The 13,255-nt window shown below is 43.2% G+C and overlaps 2 protein-coding genes across 3 annotated transcripts; one reads left to right on the top strand and one right to left on the bottom strand.

Moving 5' to 3' along the window:
- Positions 1-1,494: 1,494 nt before the first annotated feature.
- Positions 1,495-6,075, bottom strand: LOC123119576 (uncharacterized). Its single transcript, XM_044539432.1, has 2 exons — positions 4,189-6,075; positions 1,495-1,869 (listed from the first exon to the last, which is right to left on the bottom strand). Exons 1-2 carry the CDS (start codon positions 5,556-5,558, stop codon positions 1,845-1,847), a joined length of 1,395 nt encoding a protein of 464 aa, XP_044395367.1. The 5' UTR covers positions 5,559-6,075; the 3' UTR covers positions 1,495-1,844.
- Positions 6,076-6,142: 67 nt separating this feature from the next.
- LOC123119575 (FBD-associated F-box protein At5g60610) lies at positions 6,143-8,167 on the top strand. 2 transcript variants are annotated; one of them, XM_044539431.1, is made up of 3 exons: positions 6,166-7,279; positions 7,382-7,516; positions 7,607-8,167. In XM_044539431.1, the coding sequence occupies exons 1-3, from the start codon at positions 6,389-6,391 to the stop codon at positions 7,961-7,963; spliced, it is 1,383 nt and encodes a 460-aa protein (XP_044395366.1). In that variant the 5' UTR covers positions 6,166-6,388; the 3' UTR covers positions 7,964-8,167. The 2 variants fall into 2 exon arrangements, with proteins under 2 accessions (XP_044395365.1, XP_044395366.1); XM_044539430.1 differs by having other exon boundaries at positions 6,143-7,516.
- Positions 8,168-13,255: the final 5,088 nt, after the last annotated feature.

The raw sequence follows: 13,255 nt of genomic DNA on the forward strand, positions 1-13,255 counted from the left end.
AAGGGGAACACAGTGACGTATATCAGGTTGGGGGCGGATGAAACAGGTAAGACAGGGACACAGAGATTGCAATCACAGAGCCACACAGAACACATGGAGGGTTCAACCGAGATGAGACCAATACTCCACCCAACTAACGCACCTAGAAGACAGATGCAACCGCACCAATCCATTTTGCCCCTCAACCTGTTTAAGTCCAGCAATTGTACATATTCCTTAGACAATCAAATCGAATTCACCATGCATTTTAAGTTCCTCATGTGGCAGTCTGAAGAAGTAAACCACACCCACTTAATTTCATCAAAACAACAACAACAGTGATTACAGAGCAGCATCTTGAACTGGCCAGAACAATGAGGCAACACACCGGTCAAATTCGGTTAACTGTGTGATCTACTTTACTATGAGCAAGCATAAGCTTTACACTTAAATGGGCTTTCCAATCATGTAAAATTTAGCTACAATGTGCTAGCTTTCATGATGCATAATATATAAGCACTGCAACTAAATGAACTCAAACATAAGATCCTGCACAAAATAAAAGGTTCTGGTTCCACCTATGCCATTCTATAAAAGAATTCAAGTTGAAAAAGAACACCTTATTCAAGAGTTCATCTCAAAAAGCTTAGGCACTTCACCTAATATGTGGTTCTGGCTATAATATTCGATCTATAAAAGCAATCAAATGGAACACTTAACACTTCATCTCAAAACACTTAACCAATATGAGAACTTCTACATTTACACATAAGCCATCCTGATAATGCAAACTGAAAGAAAATCAATATGCATGATTACCTACTTAGAAATATACGCACGTCACGCATGTACAAGACTAGATGTTCATGCAGAGTGCAGGCAGCATATGATAATGTGGGCAACATAAAATAGCAAATAGTAGAATTACAAATGGAGGATAGCAACTTATTCACTATTGGCAAGAGGAACCAATCCAATTTTCAAACAAGTATTACCTCCGTATCAAAATTAAGACGTCTTTGTAGGCTAGTTTAGCCTACAAAAACGTCTTATATTTTGGTACGAAGATAGTACAAAAGTATTTTATACCCAATAACGAAGGCATATACTGTCAGGAATTTATACAATACTTTTGAATATATTTCTGACATATACTGCAGGGTATCTTCAGGACTATGAAGCCACATTTATGCCTTGGCTCATAAAACTAGGTTAAACCCTCTAATTGTCCTCCCTTTCCTCCAGTTATGAGAGTATGGCAAAATGGGCTGCTGGTGCTCCAATGGACTGTTATGCGCACTAGCCAGACCTACATGTGATTGTCAGCAGAAGTTAAAGCTGCAGTTTTGGTGGTGAAGAAGACCCATGGCCGTGGTGGTGCAGGGGAGTGCGTTAGAGCATCTCCAACTGGACCCCTCAAACTGCCCTCATATGTGGGGAGAATATGAGAAGAAAAAACACCACCTAACTGGACCCCTCAAACCGTTCTCATCTCCGGGCTGTCCACGAACCCTCAAAACTCATATGTTTTTTTTGTTTGGAAAAGGGGTGATTCCCCGGCCTCTGCATCAGGTGGATGCATACGGCCACTTAGATAAATAAAATAAGTTCAACAATGTCGAGAAGTCGTAAAAGAAAACTACGTCGAGCTCACATAGACCTCGTCATGAAAAAACACACAAAAAAAGGCCATATAGCCACAACCGGCTGGCAGAAAAATAGGTATGGAAACTAATTGCCTATCCTATTACATGACCGCCATCCAAACCGGTTGAATATATCCCGCGCTACCATCTCCCACCGGACAGATCCAGTAACCAAACGCTCCCTGGCCTCCGTCGGAGTGAGTAGGGACCACATACGGATCAACGCCGTAGCACGGAATACAACCTGCAAAAAATGAATAGTAGTTATTCTGTTAAAAGCCAAATCATTTCTGCAGTTTCAAATTGCCCATAACAACGCACAAACTCCTACACGAATGTGTCTAGCTGTACCGGACTCTATCCCATCCAGCCACGTTCCAAATAATGACCCGACCGAACTCGGAGGAGTAATGTTAAAAGCAATTTGCACTGAGCGCCACAAAATTCTTGCCAACGGGCACTCAAAGAATAGATGCTTAATGGTTTCATCCCGATCACAGAAACTACACCTAGTAGATCCTGTCCAATTGCGCTTAACCAAGTTGTCCTTTGTTAGAATGACCTGTTTATGGACAAACCACATAAACACTTTAATTTTCAAAGGAACTTTGACTTTCCAAACATGTTTGGAGTTAGGAATGACACTCGAGTTAATAACATCGATGTACATCGATTTAACGGTAAAATGTCCAGACCTAGTAAGCTTCCAACACAACTGATCGGGCTGATGTTGTAGCTGAACCTCCATCAGTCTACGCACCAGATGAAGCCAAGCTTCCCATCTAGTACCAACAAGCACCCTCCTAAACTGAATATTAAGGGGGTGGCCTGCATAATCGTTGCCACAAGCGCATCACGGCGATGCACAATACGATACAGAGTTGGGTACTGTAATGCCAAAGGAGTCTCACCAAGCCAGGTGTCCTCCCAGAAGCGAGTATCGTTACCATCGCCGACTATAAACTTTGTTCTATTAAAGAAGGCTGTCTTAACTCTCATAAGCCCCTTCCAAAATGGCGAATCAGTTGGTCTCATTGTCACCTGTGACAAAGTTTTGGATTGCAAATAATTGTTACGAAGTATCTGTGCCCAAGTCGCATCAGTCCCACCTGATAACTTATATAGCCACTTACTAAGCAGGCATCTGTTCTTGACCTCAAGATTCTCGATACCCAACCCCCCTGATCCTTGGGACGACAAATAATATCCCACTTGGCGAGTCTATACTTTCTTTTTAGATCATCACTCTGCCAAAAAAATCTTGACCGATAAAAGTCCAGCCTTTTCCTAACCCCAACTGGAACCTCAAAGAAAGATAGTAGGAACATCGGCAAACTTGTGAGCACCGAATTAATAAGAATCAACCGGCCTCCATAAGACAGAAGTTTGCCCTTCCAACAACTAAGTTTCTTTTCGAACCGATCTTCGATACATTTCCACTCTCTGTTCGTGAGCTTACGATGATGAATGGGTATACCTAGGTAAGTAAAAGGTAAAGCCCCTAATTCACAACCAAACAATTGCCTATAAGCCTCTTGTTCCTCCTTGGCTCTCAAAACTCATATATGGGGAGGATATGAGGGTGTCCGGGCAGTCCGCCACGTTGGACGCGGCCCACCCCGGACCACTTTATCTCTTTATTTATTCTTTCTTTTCTCTTTCTCTCTCCATCCCCATCAATCATATGCATTTGACCGGACAACATGGGGGATATGGCTGCGTGCATGGACAAATAAGGGTTCAAAGTGGACACACCTGAACACTGTCCAGACACGTCTGCAGACGTATGAGTGGCCAAATTAGCCCAGTCCGGTTGGAGATGCTCTTACAGAAGCCGTGGATCGCAAAACAAATGGACTATGGAGTCCATCATGGTGGGAGCAGGGTAGGAAGCTGCATACTCTATTAAACAAAATCCATGCACCTCTCTTCTCCGAAGGCTTCCTGGGCTTATCTATACCTTGGTATCTCTCCTATGAGCAATGCCGAAAGAGGCGCCTTACAAACACAAGATGTTGCTTAAGTTGCTAAAATATGAAGGTGCAGGGAACAAACACTAGTAAGTTCATTTATGTATTTCCAGTTCAGAAAAAATGCTACTTGTTGGTTGAACGACAGGCAGCAACCGCGACCAATAATTCATGAGCAAAATTGGGAAGTAGTTTTTCCCTGCGTCCGTATCTACTGATGATATACTCATTCTGATTCAAATATATAACAAGTTCAGAATTTGTGCTAGTAAAACATTCATAGGTTCAACCACCAGTATAGAAAGAATTACCAATCAGGACAACATCATATTCATATTACTAGATCTGTTACGGTCAAAGTATTACTGAAAACCATGTCAATGTCCTGAACTTATATTGTGAATAACAGGGTGTGTTTCACAAATTTGTCTTAAATGCCAAACACAGTTTTACAGAGACAATTTCACGTTATCAATAGGAAAAGCATAAGGCTTGATCATTCATACATCAAAACGGTAGGCAAGAGTGTTAAATACCATGTCTCCACAATAGCTAGCCATAATGAACCTCAGCACAGATGAGTAAGTAATTACCTGGCGCTGTCGCTAAGAAGATTCAGGTGCTTAGAGAACTCAGCAGGAAGAAACGACTCGAAGTACCAGTACTTTGCTTTCGAGAATTTGGTCTCACAAGATACATCAGTTTCTTCTAGTTCAGGATTGACATATGGGAAGAAACCCTTGATTGTCTTTCTGCTGATGTCAACGGAAACAGACCAGTGATCGTAATAACAGTGTTCTGCTACCCTCTGGCCCAGCACAAAGCATAGAACATTTGGATCATTCATGCTGATGACAGGAAATTGTAACGGGGTGCGTGGGAGAGTTGAGGCAAAACCATCAAGACTCCAGAGCTCATTGGATGTAAGCTCATCAGTCTTATCCCACGTCATCTTGTTCAATTCTGTTATCCTTAAAGTCCATGACGTGACAGTGAAGTCAGAAGATCCTTTGAAATCTCCAATAATCTGTCCATCCGAACGCACAACGGTAACGAACTTCATGGCGCCACAGCTGGTGACGCCCACTGTTTGGCATGCATCTACCCATCCAGTGCTGTGGCAGTTGTCACGAAGATTGGGCACTTTTGCAGGGAATTTAAGGAACAGGATCTCAGGGCTGTCGTCAAATACATTGCAGAACATGATCCCACGACAATAGTCAACCCAGCATAGGTAGCTCCCAAAGGGGACGACCATGTCCGCATCCCAGTGAAACAGCAAATCCTCCAAGGAAATATCATCCTGACAATCAATGAGTATGACCGGCGGCTGCTTGAACTCCCACCGGTTGGACCTGGATGGACAAAAGATGTGGAGCTCCGGTGGTTTTTTGGACCAGGTGATCTGGAGCTCCGCGACAGCAAACTCGTCGTCGCCGCGGCACAGGACGCCCACATCAAGGCACTTGGCCCTCCGCACGCACTGGTTGGTCATGAAGAAACCCTCCGCCTTGATCCGGGCTCGGACCTCTTCCTCGGTGCCACCGATGGTGGGGAGAAGCCTGAGGGACGGCGGGGACGAGCCACCCCCACCGGCCCTGTAGAGGAAGAAGTCAATCATCCTGCACTTGTAGATCAAGGTGTGCTCGGGACGGGGCAGATCGATGACGTAAGACATCTGGAGGAGCAAGGCGTCGCGGTGAGCGGCGACGACGTGGAAGTCGTCGAAGACCGACGCGCCGCCTTCGACCCGCAGGAGTATGCGGGACACTTGCGGCGGCGCGTGGAGCTGGAAGCCCACGTGGAACTTGTGGCCCCTCGAGTTGCTGCCGGAGGCCATGGTCGAGTCGCCGCCGTCCGTGAGGACCTCGTCCTTGCATACCACGAAACGGTCCAGCATGACCCAGTCAGGGAAGGAGGCGCGATCCGCGGCCGGAGGAGGGGAGTGGGAGACCGCGGCCATGGCCGGAGGAGGGGGTGGGGACCGGGCGGCGGCGGGGATCCCCAATCGACTAGGGTTTGTTTGTTTTTTTGAGGGGCACCAACTTCGTTTTCAGAGTTCTCTCGCTCCTCTCGAGAACAACCATGGATGCCTCCACCTCGGTATCTGTATGAATCGGGGACACATTACCTCAACTGGATGCGGGATGGCAGAGGTCCGACGGCGACGGCGGCACGCGTGGCCTTCCTACTCCTCCGGCGGCAGCCCGCCCCTCCCTCTCCTCCAGCGACGGTGCGGCCGCGCGGCTCCTTTTCCTCTTCAATGCGGCGGCCGGCGCGGCCGCGCGGCTCCTCTCCGATGCGGCGGCCGGCGCGAGTTCCTTGCTCTCTCTCCCAGATATTGTGGTGTGGTGCGGTTCCCCTTCCTCTCCGATGCGGCGGAGCAGCGCCGTCTCCCTGTCCGAGACCCGGCGCGGCGTGGGAGAGCGGAGCAGATTCCCGCGAACTCTTTTCTTCAGCCTGCACTCGTCCAAAACTACTAAGTGCTGAGGGCTTTTGCCTTTGTGTGATATGGACCATTGGATCTGTTTTGGATGAAGATGAAGAGCCTAAAGTTGCAACGTGACTTCACCAAGTGAAGTCACTGGATCTCAGTCCCCTTCCATTTCCACCCAAGCAGACCGCCGGCGGGCGGCCTCCACATCCCCGCCTCCCACTTCTACCTCCCTTGCTCGGCCGGCTCCGGCGACTCCTATCCGCATGCCGGAGCCCCCATGCGCTCCTTCTCCCCCGACACTGACCCCCTCGAGTCTCGACTGAAGCAAACCCTAGCCTCCCGTGCGCCTCGTGCAAATGGATGCGGGGGGTCCTAGCCCGAAGCGGAGGAGACCGGCCTCGCCCGGTGTGGAAGAAGACGGAGGATGCGCCGACTACATCAGCGCCCTCCCCGACGCCGTGCTCGGCGACATCATCTCCCTCCTCCCCACCAAGGAAGGCGCCCGCACCCGAATCCTCGCGTCCCGGTGGCGCGACCTCTGGCTCTCCGCCCCACTTAATCTCGACTGCCGTGAGCTCACCGCCGGCAGGAACGAAGTCCGTTCCGACGTCGTCTCGCGCATCCTTTCCTCCCACCGGGGACCCGGCCGTCGTCTCTACATCAACACCTGCATCCACTGGATACCAGCAGACACCGTGGAAGCTTGCCTCCGATCCGCCGCTCTGGACAACCTTGAGGAGCTTGATTTCATCAACCATCTGTTAGAGAAACCACAGCGGGCATTGATCCTCCGCTTCTCGCCCACCCTCCGTGTTGCCAACATTGGTGGATGCAACCTCTCGGACGTCAACTTCCATGAGCTTCACCTTCACTTCCCCCTGCTTAAGCTGCTCGGTCTTGTAAATGTCATGATCTCGGAGAGCTCGCTGCATAGCCTGATTGCCGGGTGCCCAGCTCTCGAGTGCTTGCTGATTGACATGTGCTCTGGCTTCCGCCGCATCCAAATAAACTCCCCAACTATTAGATGCATGGCTGTGAGAGAATATGGGATACCGATAGAGTCACTGCTGCTTGAACAAATCGTCATTGAGAAAGCTCCTTGTCTTGTGAGGCTGCTCTTTGAGAGGGGCAGTATTCTGCAGGTAACCGTACTCGCAGCTCCTAAACTGGAGACTTTAGGCTTCATTAGTGATAAGTGCAGGTCAGGTGAATTGTCCAGACTCATGATTGGCTCCACTGTTATTCAGGTATGCCCTGTGGTTTCTCAGTTGCATTTCTATGTGCAGAAAAATTGCCTATCACCTGACCTGTGCACTGGCCTAATATTGTGGCTTTCATACTTGATAAAGGGATTGCGTGTTGATAACCTGATAACAGTGGTACAAACTGTCAAGATTTTGGCTCTTGATATGCACAATCTTAGTTTGGATACTGTTATTGAGTTGATGAGATGCTTTCCATGCTTGGAGAAGTTGCACATTCAGGTGATGATTCTTCATTAATGGTTCAGCAACCTTTTTGATCTACTGTTGGTCTGAACTTGTTGTTTTGATTATTTGTATATGTTCTTTCAGTCATTTCAATCAAGACCGGGGAATTTGTGGCGTCGTAAACACCGGAATCTGTTAAGATGTTTTGACATGAGTCTGAAGACGTTAGTGTTACAACTATATCGGGGGAAGAAGTCGCAGATTAACTTTCTTACATTCTTTGTATTGAATGCGAAAGTGCTAGAGTCAGTGACACTTGGCATCACAACCAGGAATAACAATGAGAAGTTCTTGGCAGAACAACGCAGGAAGCTTGAGCTGGAGAACAGGGTTTCCAGAGATGCTCAGTTTCATTTTATAACAGGTAGTTGTGTCCGCAGTTCTTATGATATCAAGCATATTGGTGATTTGGATTTAACTGATCCATTCGCACATATGTAGCTACTTGTTCTCATCGGTTGCCTATTTCATTTTGTGTCTTGTCAAACCTGAGTGGTTAGCGTGTTTGTAGTACCTTTTGAGTTTGTATCATCTGGTACCTTAGTAGAATTCGAGAGACTATTGTTTATGATACTTTTGTCAGACGGGTCACATGTTTGCAACCCTGTGCTAGTTTACATTAACTCCGGTGTTGGTGTTGTTTCACCTTATGTTTTATTGGCATTGTTCTCCGAGTCTCTTTCTTGTTGCCTGTTGCCACTGAATACTTGCCTGATTTCCCTGAATAGTACTGTTGAAGTTAACGTTTGCTCAACAGTGAATCTTGAACTCTATGCTGAATGTAAATCTTACCATTAAAGTTCAACTCTGCTGATTGTTGTAATGATTTTGAATACCATTATCTGAGTAATACTTGGCACATATTTTCGAACTCATTATATGCTCGAGATGAGAAATCTGAAGACTTGCTGCTAAATTGGAACTTTGTTTAAAAACTGAAACAATTTGTAGATAGGTTACTGCTAGCAGCAGGATTTGGATGATTCTGAAACACTCTCAATAGCCGCTGCAGATCATCATTTGTTGTATCCTTCAGAAAATACTCAAATGGTTCCATGCAATGTACCTTTGTCATGTATGCTATCTGCACCTGCTTCGATCTGAGCCACGAAAGAAACAGCAGGCTCGAGACCTCTCGATTGTATGCTTATATAGGAGTATATGACTATGATACCTTGTGTCATTTAAACAAGGCAGGTGTATGTCTGCGCCGTCGATCTTAGCTGCCACTCCCTCTGCCCCACAATATAAGACCTGGTTAATTGTCGATGACTTCACCAAGCCACTCGCCATGAGAGGACTGATGAATTCAAGTACAATCTCAACCTAAACAAAGTTCCATAGGTTCGGATTGAGGAAGATGAATTCAGGGGAGGACTAATGAATTCAAATACAATCTCAACCTAAACAAAGTTCCATAGGTTCGGATTGAGGGAGATGAATCCAGGGGAGGACTAATGAATTCAAGTACAATCTCAACCTAAACAAAGTTCCATAGGTTCGGATTGAGGGAGATGAATCCTAGCGATCATTTAATCTTGTAAGCCCATTGTCTCTATAAATAAACATACGTGGCCCTAGGGATTATACGCTTCCCGCAAACTTACAAGCTACGCACGGGCGCTCCTAGACCTCGCTCAATACGAGTTGTATGCTAGCCTCACCTGAGGGAGCGCCCTACTGGATTGGCCTAGCTCGCAGGAGGCCGCAACCTTGTTTTTTTTTCTCTTTTTTTCATGTTTTTTCTTTTCTTTTTTTGCTTTGTATTTTTTTACTTTGTTTATACTTCCAAATATCCTACATGTATATATGAGAAAAACATTCTATATAAATTATTTGAAAATGTTAATCTAGCATTTGAAAAAATATGTTAATCATCTATTTAAAAATATTTAATAATTTTTAAAAAAATTCTGATAAACAATGACCTAATTCAGAAATATCAAAAGTATGACCCCATCGACCTCCCTCAGGCCGAAGAGGACCTTTTTGGTCTTCCTTAGGCCGAAGACATCATTTCAGTCTTATTTAGACCGAAAACCGTTTGATTATGGATGAAGAGGCGTCTTCGGTTTTCGCTAGGCCGAAGATTATTGCAGGGCCCACCTCTTCGCGTAAACGTTAGACTAAAGTTGTCGGCCTAAATTAGGCTGAAGAGGCTCTTTGGCTTTCCTGTGGTCGAAGAGTCTTTTTTTTCCTTTCTCTGTCCACCCGGTTATCTTCCTGCCCTTAACCAATTCAACGTTCCCGTTCTTTTTTCTCGCCATCATTCCCGCTCAGTTTTCCTGCCAACCCTTTCCCGCCTAATTTTCCCGGCAACCCCTTACCCTCATTCTATAACCCCCCCCCCCCTCGCATGTTGTCTTCTGCATCTTTCCTTAGCAATTTTTTCAGTCATTTCAAGTGACAATTCCCGTGGTTTACTCCATTGATGTCTCATTTGATTTTGTGCAATGTCGCACGAATGCAGATGCCTAGTTTGGAAGGTGTGCGTTTTGAAGAATTAGTTAGTAGTGATAGCCATATAACGGAGTTGGGTAAGTGTTTCTTGAGGCCCGGGCTCCCGGAGAAGCTCCATGAAAGGAACCCAGAGGAAATTCAACAAGATTTTTTTCCGAATGCGTGGAAGGTGGGATTGGATTGTTGAACTCAAATACATGAAAGCCGGGGTTTTGGATCACCTGTTCTTACCGAGTGTCCAAAAATAAAATTTCAGCAGAAGCAATATGATGACCACGTTAAGGTAATTGATATTTCAGATTGCACCTAGTTAGACCATTTGTTCGTCATTCTAATTTTGTTTCATTGTTATTTGTATTTTTCTAGAGATACCTCGAGGACACGGAATTTTTTAACAGGAATATCTTCAACTTTGGGTGGATGAAGTCTCTCTGGGGCCCTATACCAGCTGAGCGAGCACCACGATAGAGTGCAGCATCGGCGAGGAGTGGCGCAAGCTCAAAGAAAGTGAGTGAAGACGGCTATGACTTTATGCCAAGCAAACGAGGTCAGGACTGAGGCAAAGGCTCATGTTGCATCTGACAAGGGTGGTCGTAGCTCTAAGAAAGTGAGAGCGACGATGATGACTTTATGCCAAGCAAAAAAGCTCATAACAGATCGAAGGGTTGTGCAAGCTCAAAGAATGGTAGATTAAGTAAGAGTGTATCGTCATTGAAGGGCGCCGATGCCGATTACGATTCCGTTGATGAGTGTGCAAGCCTAAGGAAGAACGAAAAGGTCCTCTTCGGCCTGAGCGAGGCCTACAGGGTCATACATATTATAGGAAATTGTTGAAAAATATATATTAAAAAAATCTTTAGAAAATGTTAAAGGTCAAAAAATTGTTCCTGGTGTACACAAAAAATGTAGGACATGTATTAAATTTTTTGAACATAAAAACATACAATTAAAAAATATGTTCCTGATATATGCTTAAAATGTAGATTGTGTATGGAAAAAGTAGTTATCAAACACAAATTTTTAAATTGTAGGGCCTCTTTTATTCATAGGATTGCAAAAACACAAGAATAGTTAAAACATAGGGTTGGAATGATATGTCCATTGAATCCCTATAGGATTTTAGTTTGTTTGATTGTGCCATGGGAAAAACAAAGGATTTCTTCCAAGAGGTTGGTAGATGTTAAAATTCCTGTGAAATGTAGTACAAATGAATCCTTAGAAAAAAAAATCCTACAAGATTCAATCCTACGAATCAAACGATCAACATAGGAAAAATTTCTAAGGATTCTAATCCTTTAAAGATCCTATGAAAATCCTTTGAATCAAAGAGATCCGTAATCATCTATTTCAAAATGTTAAGGGCTCCTTTGATTCAAGGGAATTCTATAGGATTTTTGGAGGACTGAAATCCTTTGAAATTTTTCCTGTGTCTGTCCTGTGATTCATAGGATTGAATCCCATAGGAATTTTTCCAATGAAATCTTTCGTACTACATTTCATAGGAAATCTAACATCTACTCTAACCTCTTTTTACTATTTTTTTGCTTTTCCCGTGAAATCAAATGCTCCTTGCTAATCCTATAGGATTCAAGTGGGCATGACAATCCAATCCTATACTTTTCCTATTCCTACGTTTTCAAAATCCTGCGAATCAAAGAGGCCCTAAATGTGTACCAAAAAATGTCCTAATGTATAAAAATGTAGAACGTGTCTTAAATATTCCAACATAAAAACATAAATGTCGATCATGTATAGAAAATGTTAATCATATATTTGAAAAATGTTAACATGTATCAAAAAATGTTCCTGATATACATAAAAAATGAACAATGTGTATTAAAAAATTAGTCATAAAACATAATTTTATAAATGTTAAAAAAGTATAAAAGGTATTCCTGATGTATAAGTAAAATGTACCAATGTGTATAAGTTCAAAAATAAATAAAGAAAATGTACAAATGTGTATGAAAAAAGTAGACACGCAATGAAGAAAAAAAAACAAAGAAACACCTCATAAATGAAGCAACAGGAAAACCCAAGAAAATTATAAAAACAGATATGAGAACTAAAGAAACAAGAAAACAAGCACAAAACCAAAAATGAAGAAAATGCTGAAAACTAAGAAAGAAACAAAAACAAAGAAAAATAAGGAAAATACGAAAGAAAAGTAAAAAATGAAGAAAATAAAAAGTCCGAGAGAGCCGATAAAGCAATGAAAAACCCGGTGAAAACTAAAGTTATGAAAAAAGTAAAATGAAAGGAAAAAAGTGAAAGAACAGAAAAACCAAAGGAAAAAAAAGAGGAAAGCAAAGAAAACCTACAGCGAGCGAACCTACACTAATTGGCCGGCTCATATTCACGCACCATTAGTGAGCTTCCACCCTCGACACAAGAGAAGCCCGTGGAGACGGCAGATCCTATATGACGCCTGCAGGCGTCAAAAGGGGGAGATCCTATATGCCGCTAACTGCAGCAAACAGGCTGCCTCATGCATAGGAGTTTCTCCGACTGGGCCGGCCCATCTATCGCGGGGGAAACTCGCAACCTCACAATTACAATCACGCTACAATAAACAACTGTTCTTATGGACGACGTTGACAACTCACAGCGTGAACCCTTTTTAACTATAACGTGATATTCACTCTAGCGTCCTTTTCTTTCGACGGAACACTCTAGCGTCCTATTTACTGTAGCATACAGATTATTCAATTGTTTTAAACAGATTTTTGAAAACATGAACAAATTTTGGAACATGTGAGCAAAATTTGAAATTCTAAAATAGTTTATAAATTATAGGAACAACATTTAGACTTTTGACACATTTTGAAAATATCTAAACATTATTTGTAATAGAAGAACAGATTTTTTAATCGTACATTTTTTTTAAACATGGGGACATTTTATTTAAATGAAAACAAAATGTTGAAACCACTAACATTTTTTGAAATTCCTACAAAATTATGAATCATGAACATTTTTATGAAATTTGAGCATTTTTTAAAAAAAGAGCATTTTCTGAAACACAAAACATTTCCTGAAATTGTGAACAAATTTTGAGAATGGGAACATTTTTGTGAAACAGATTTGTTTTTGAAATTATAAACAAATTTTGAAAAGGAGAACATTTTTTGAAAATCAGGAACATTTTTTGAAAATCAGGAACATTTTTTAAACTGTAAATTTTTTTGAAACTCCTCGAAAAATGAAAATATGAATATTTTTGGAAATTGCGGACAATTTTTCAGAACAGGAACATTTTTTGAAAAATTGTTA

Source organism: Triticum aestivum, chromosome 5D (genome assembly GCF_018294505.1).
Source record: "Triticum aestivum cultivar Chinese Spring chromosome 5D, IWGSC CS RefSeq v2.1, whole genome shotgun sequence".
Lineage (NCBI taxonomy): Eukaryota > Viridiplantae > Streptophyta > Magnoliopsida > Poales > Poaceae > Triticum > Triticum aestivum.

Bases quoted from the DNA above. Each gene is read 5' to 3' on its own strand.
- LOC123119575 (XM_044539430.1), top strand. From the start codon at position 6,389: ATGGATGCGGGGGGTCCTAGCCCGAAGCGGAGGAGACCGGCCTCGCCC. The intron at 7,517-7,606 runs GTGATGATTCTT...ATGTTCTTTCAG, and splicing joins TGGAGAAGTTGCACATTCAG to TCATTTCAATCAAGACCGGG.
- LOC123119576 (XM_044539432.1), bottom strand. From the start codon at position 5,558: ATGGCCGCGGTCTCCCACTCCCCTCCTCCGGCCGCGGATCGCGCCTCC. The intron at 1,870-4,188 runs GTAATTACTTAC...CATTTTTTGCAG, and splicing joins CTTCTTAGCGACAGCGCCAG to GTTGTATTCCGTGCTACGGC.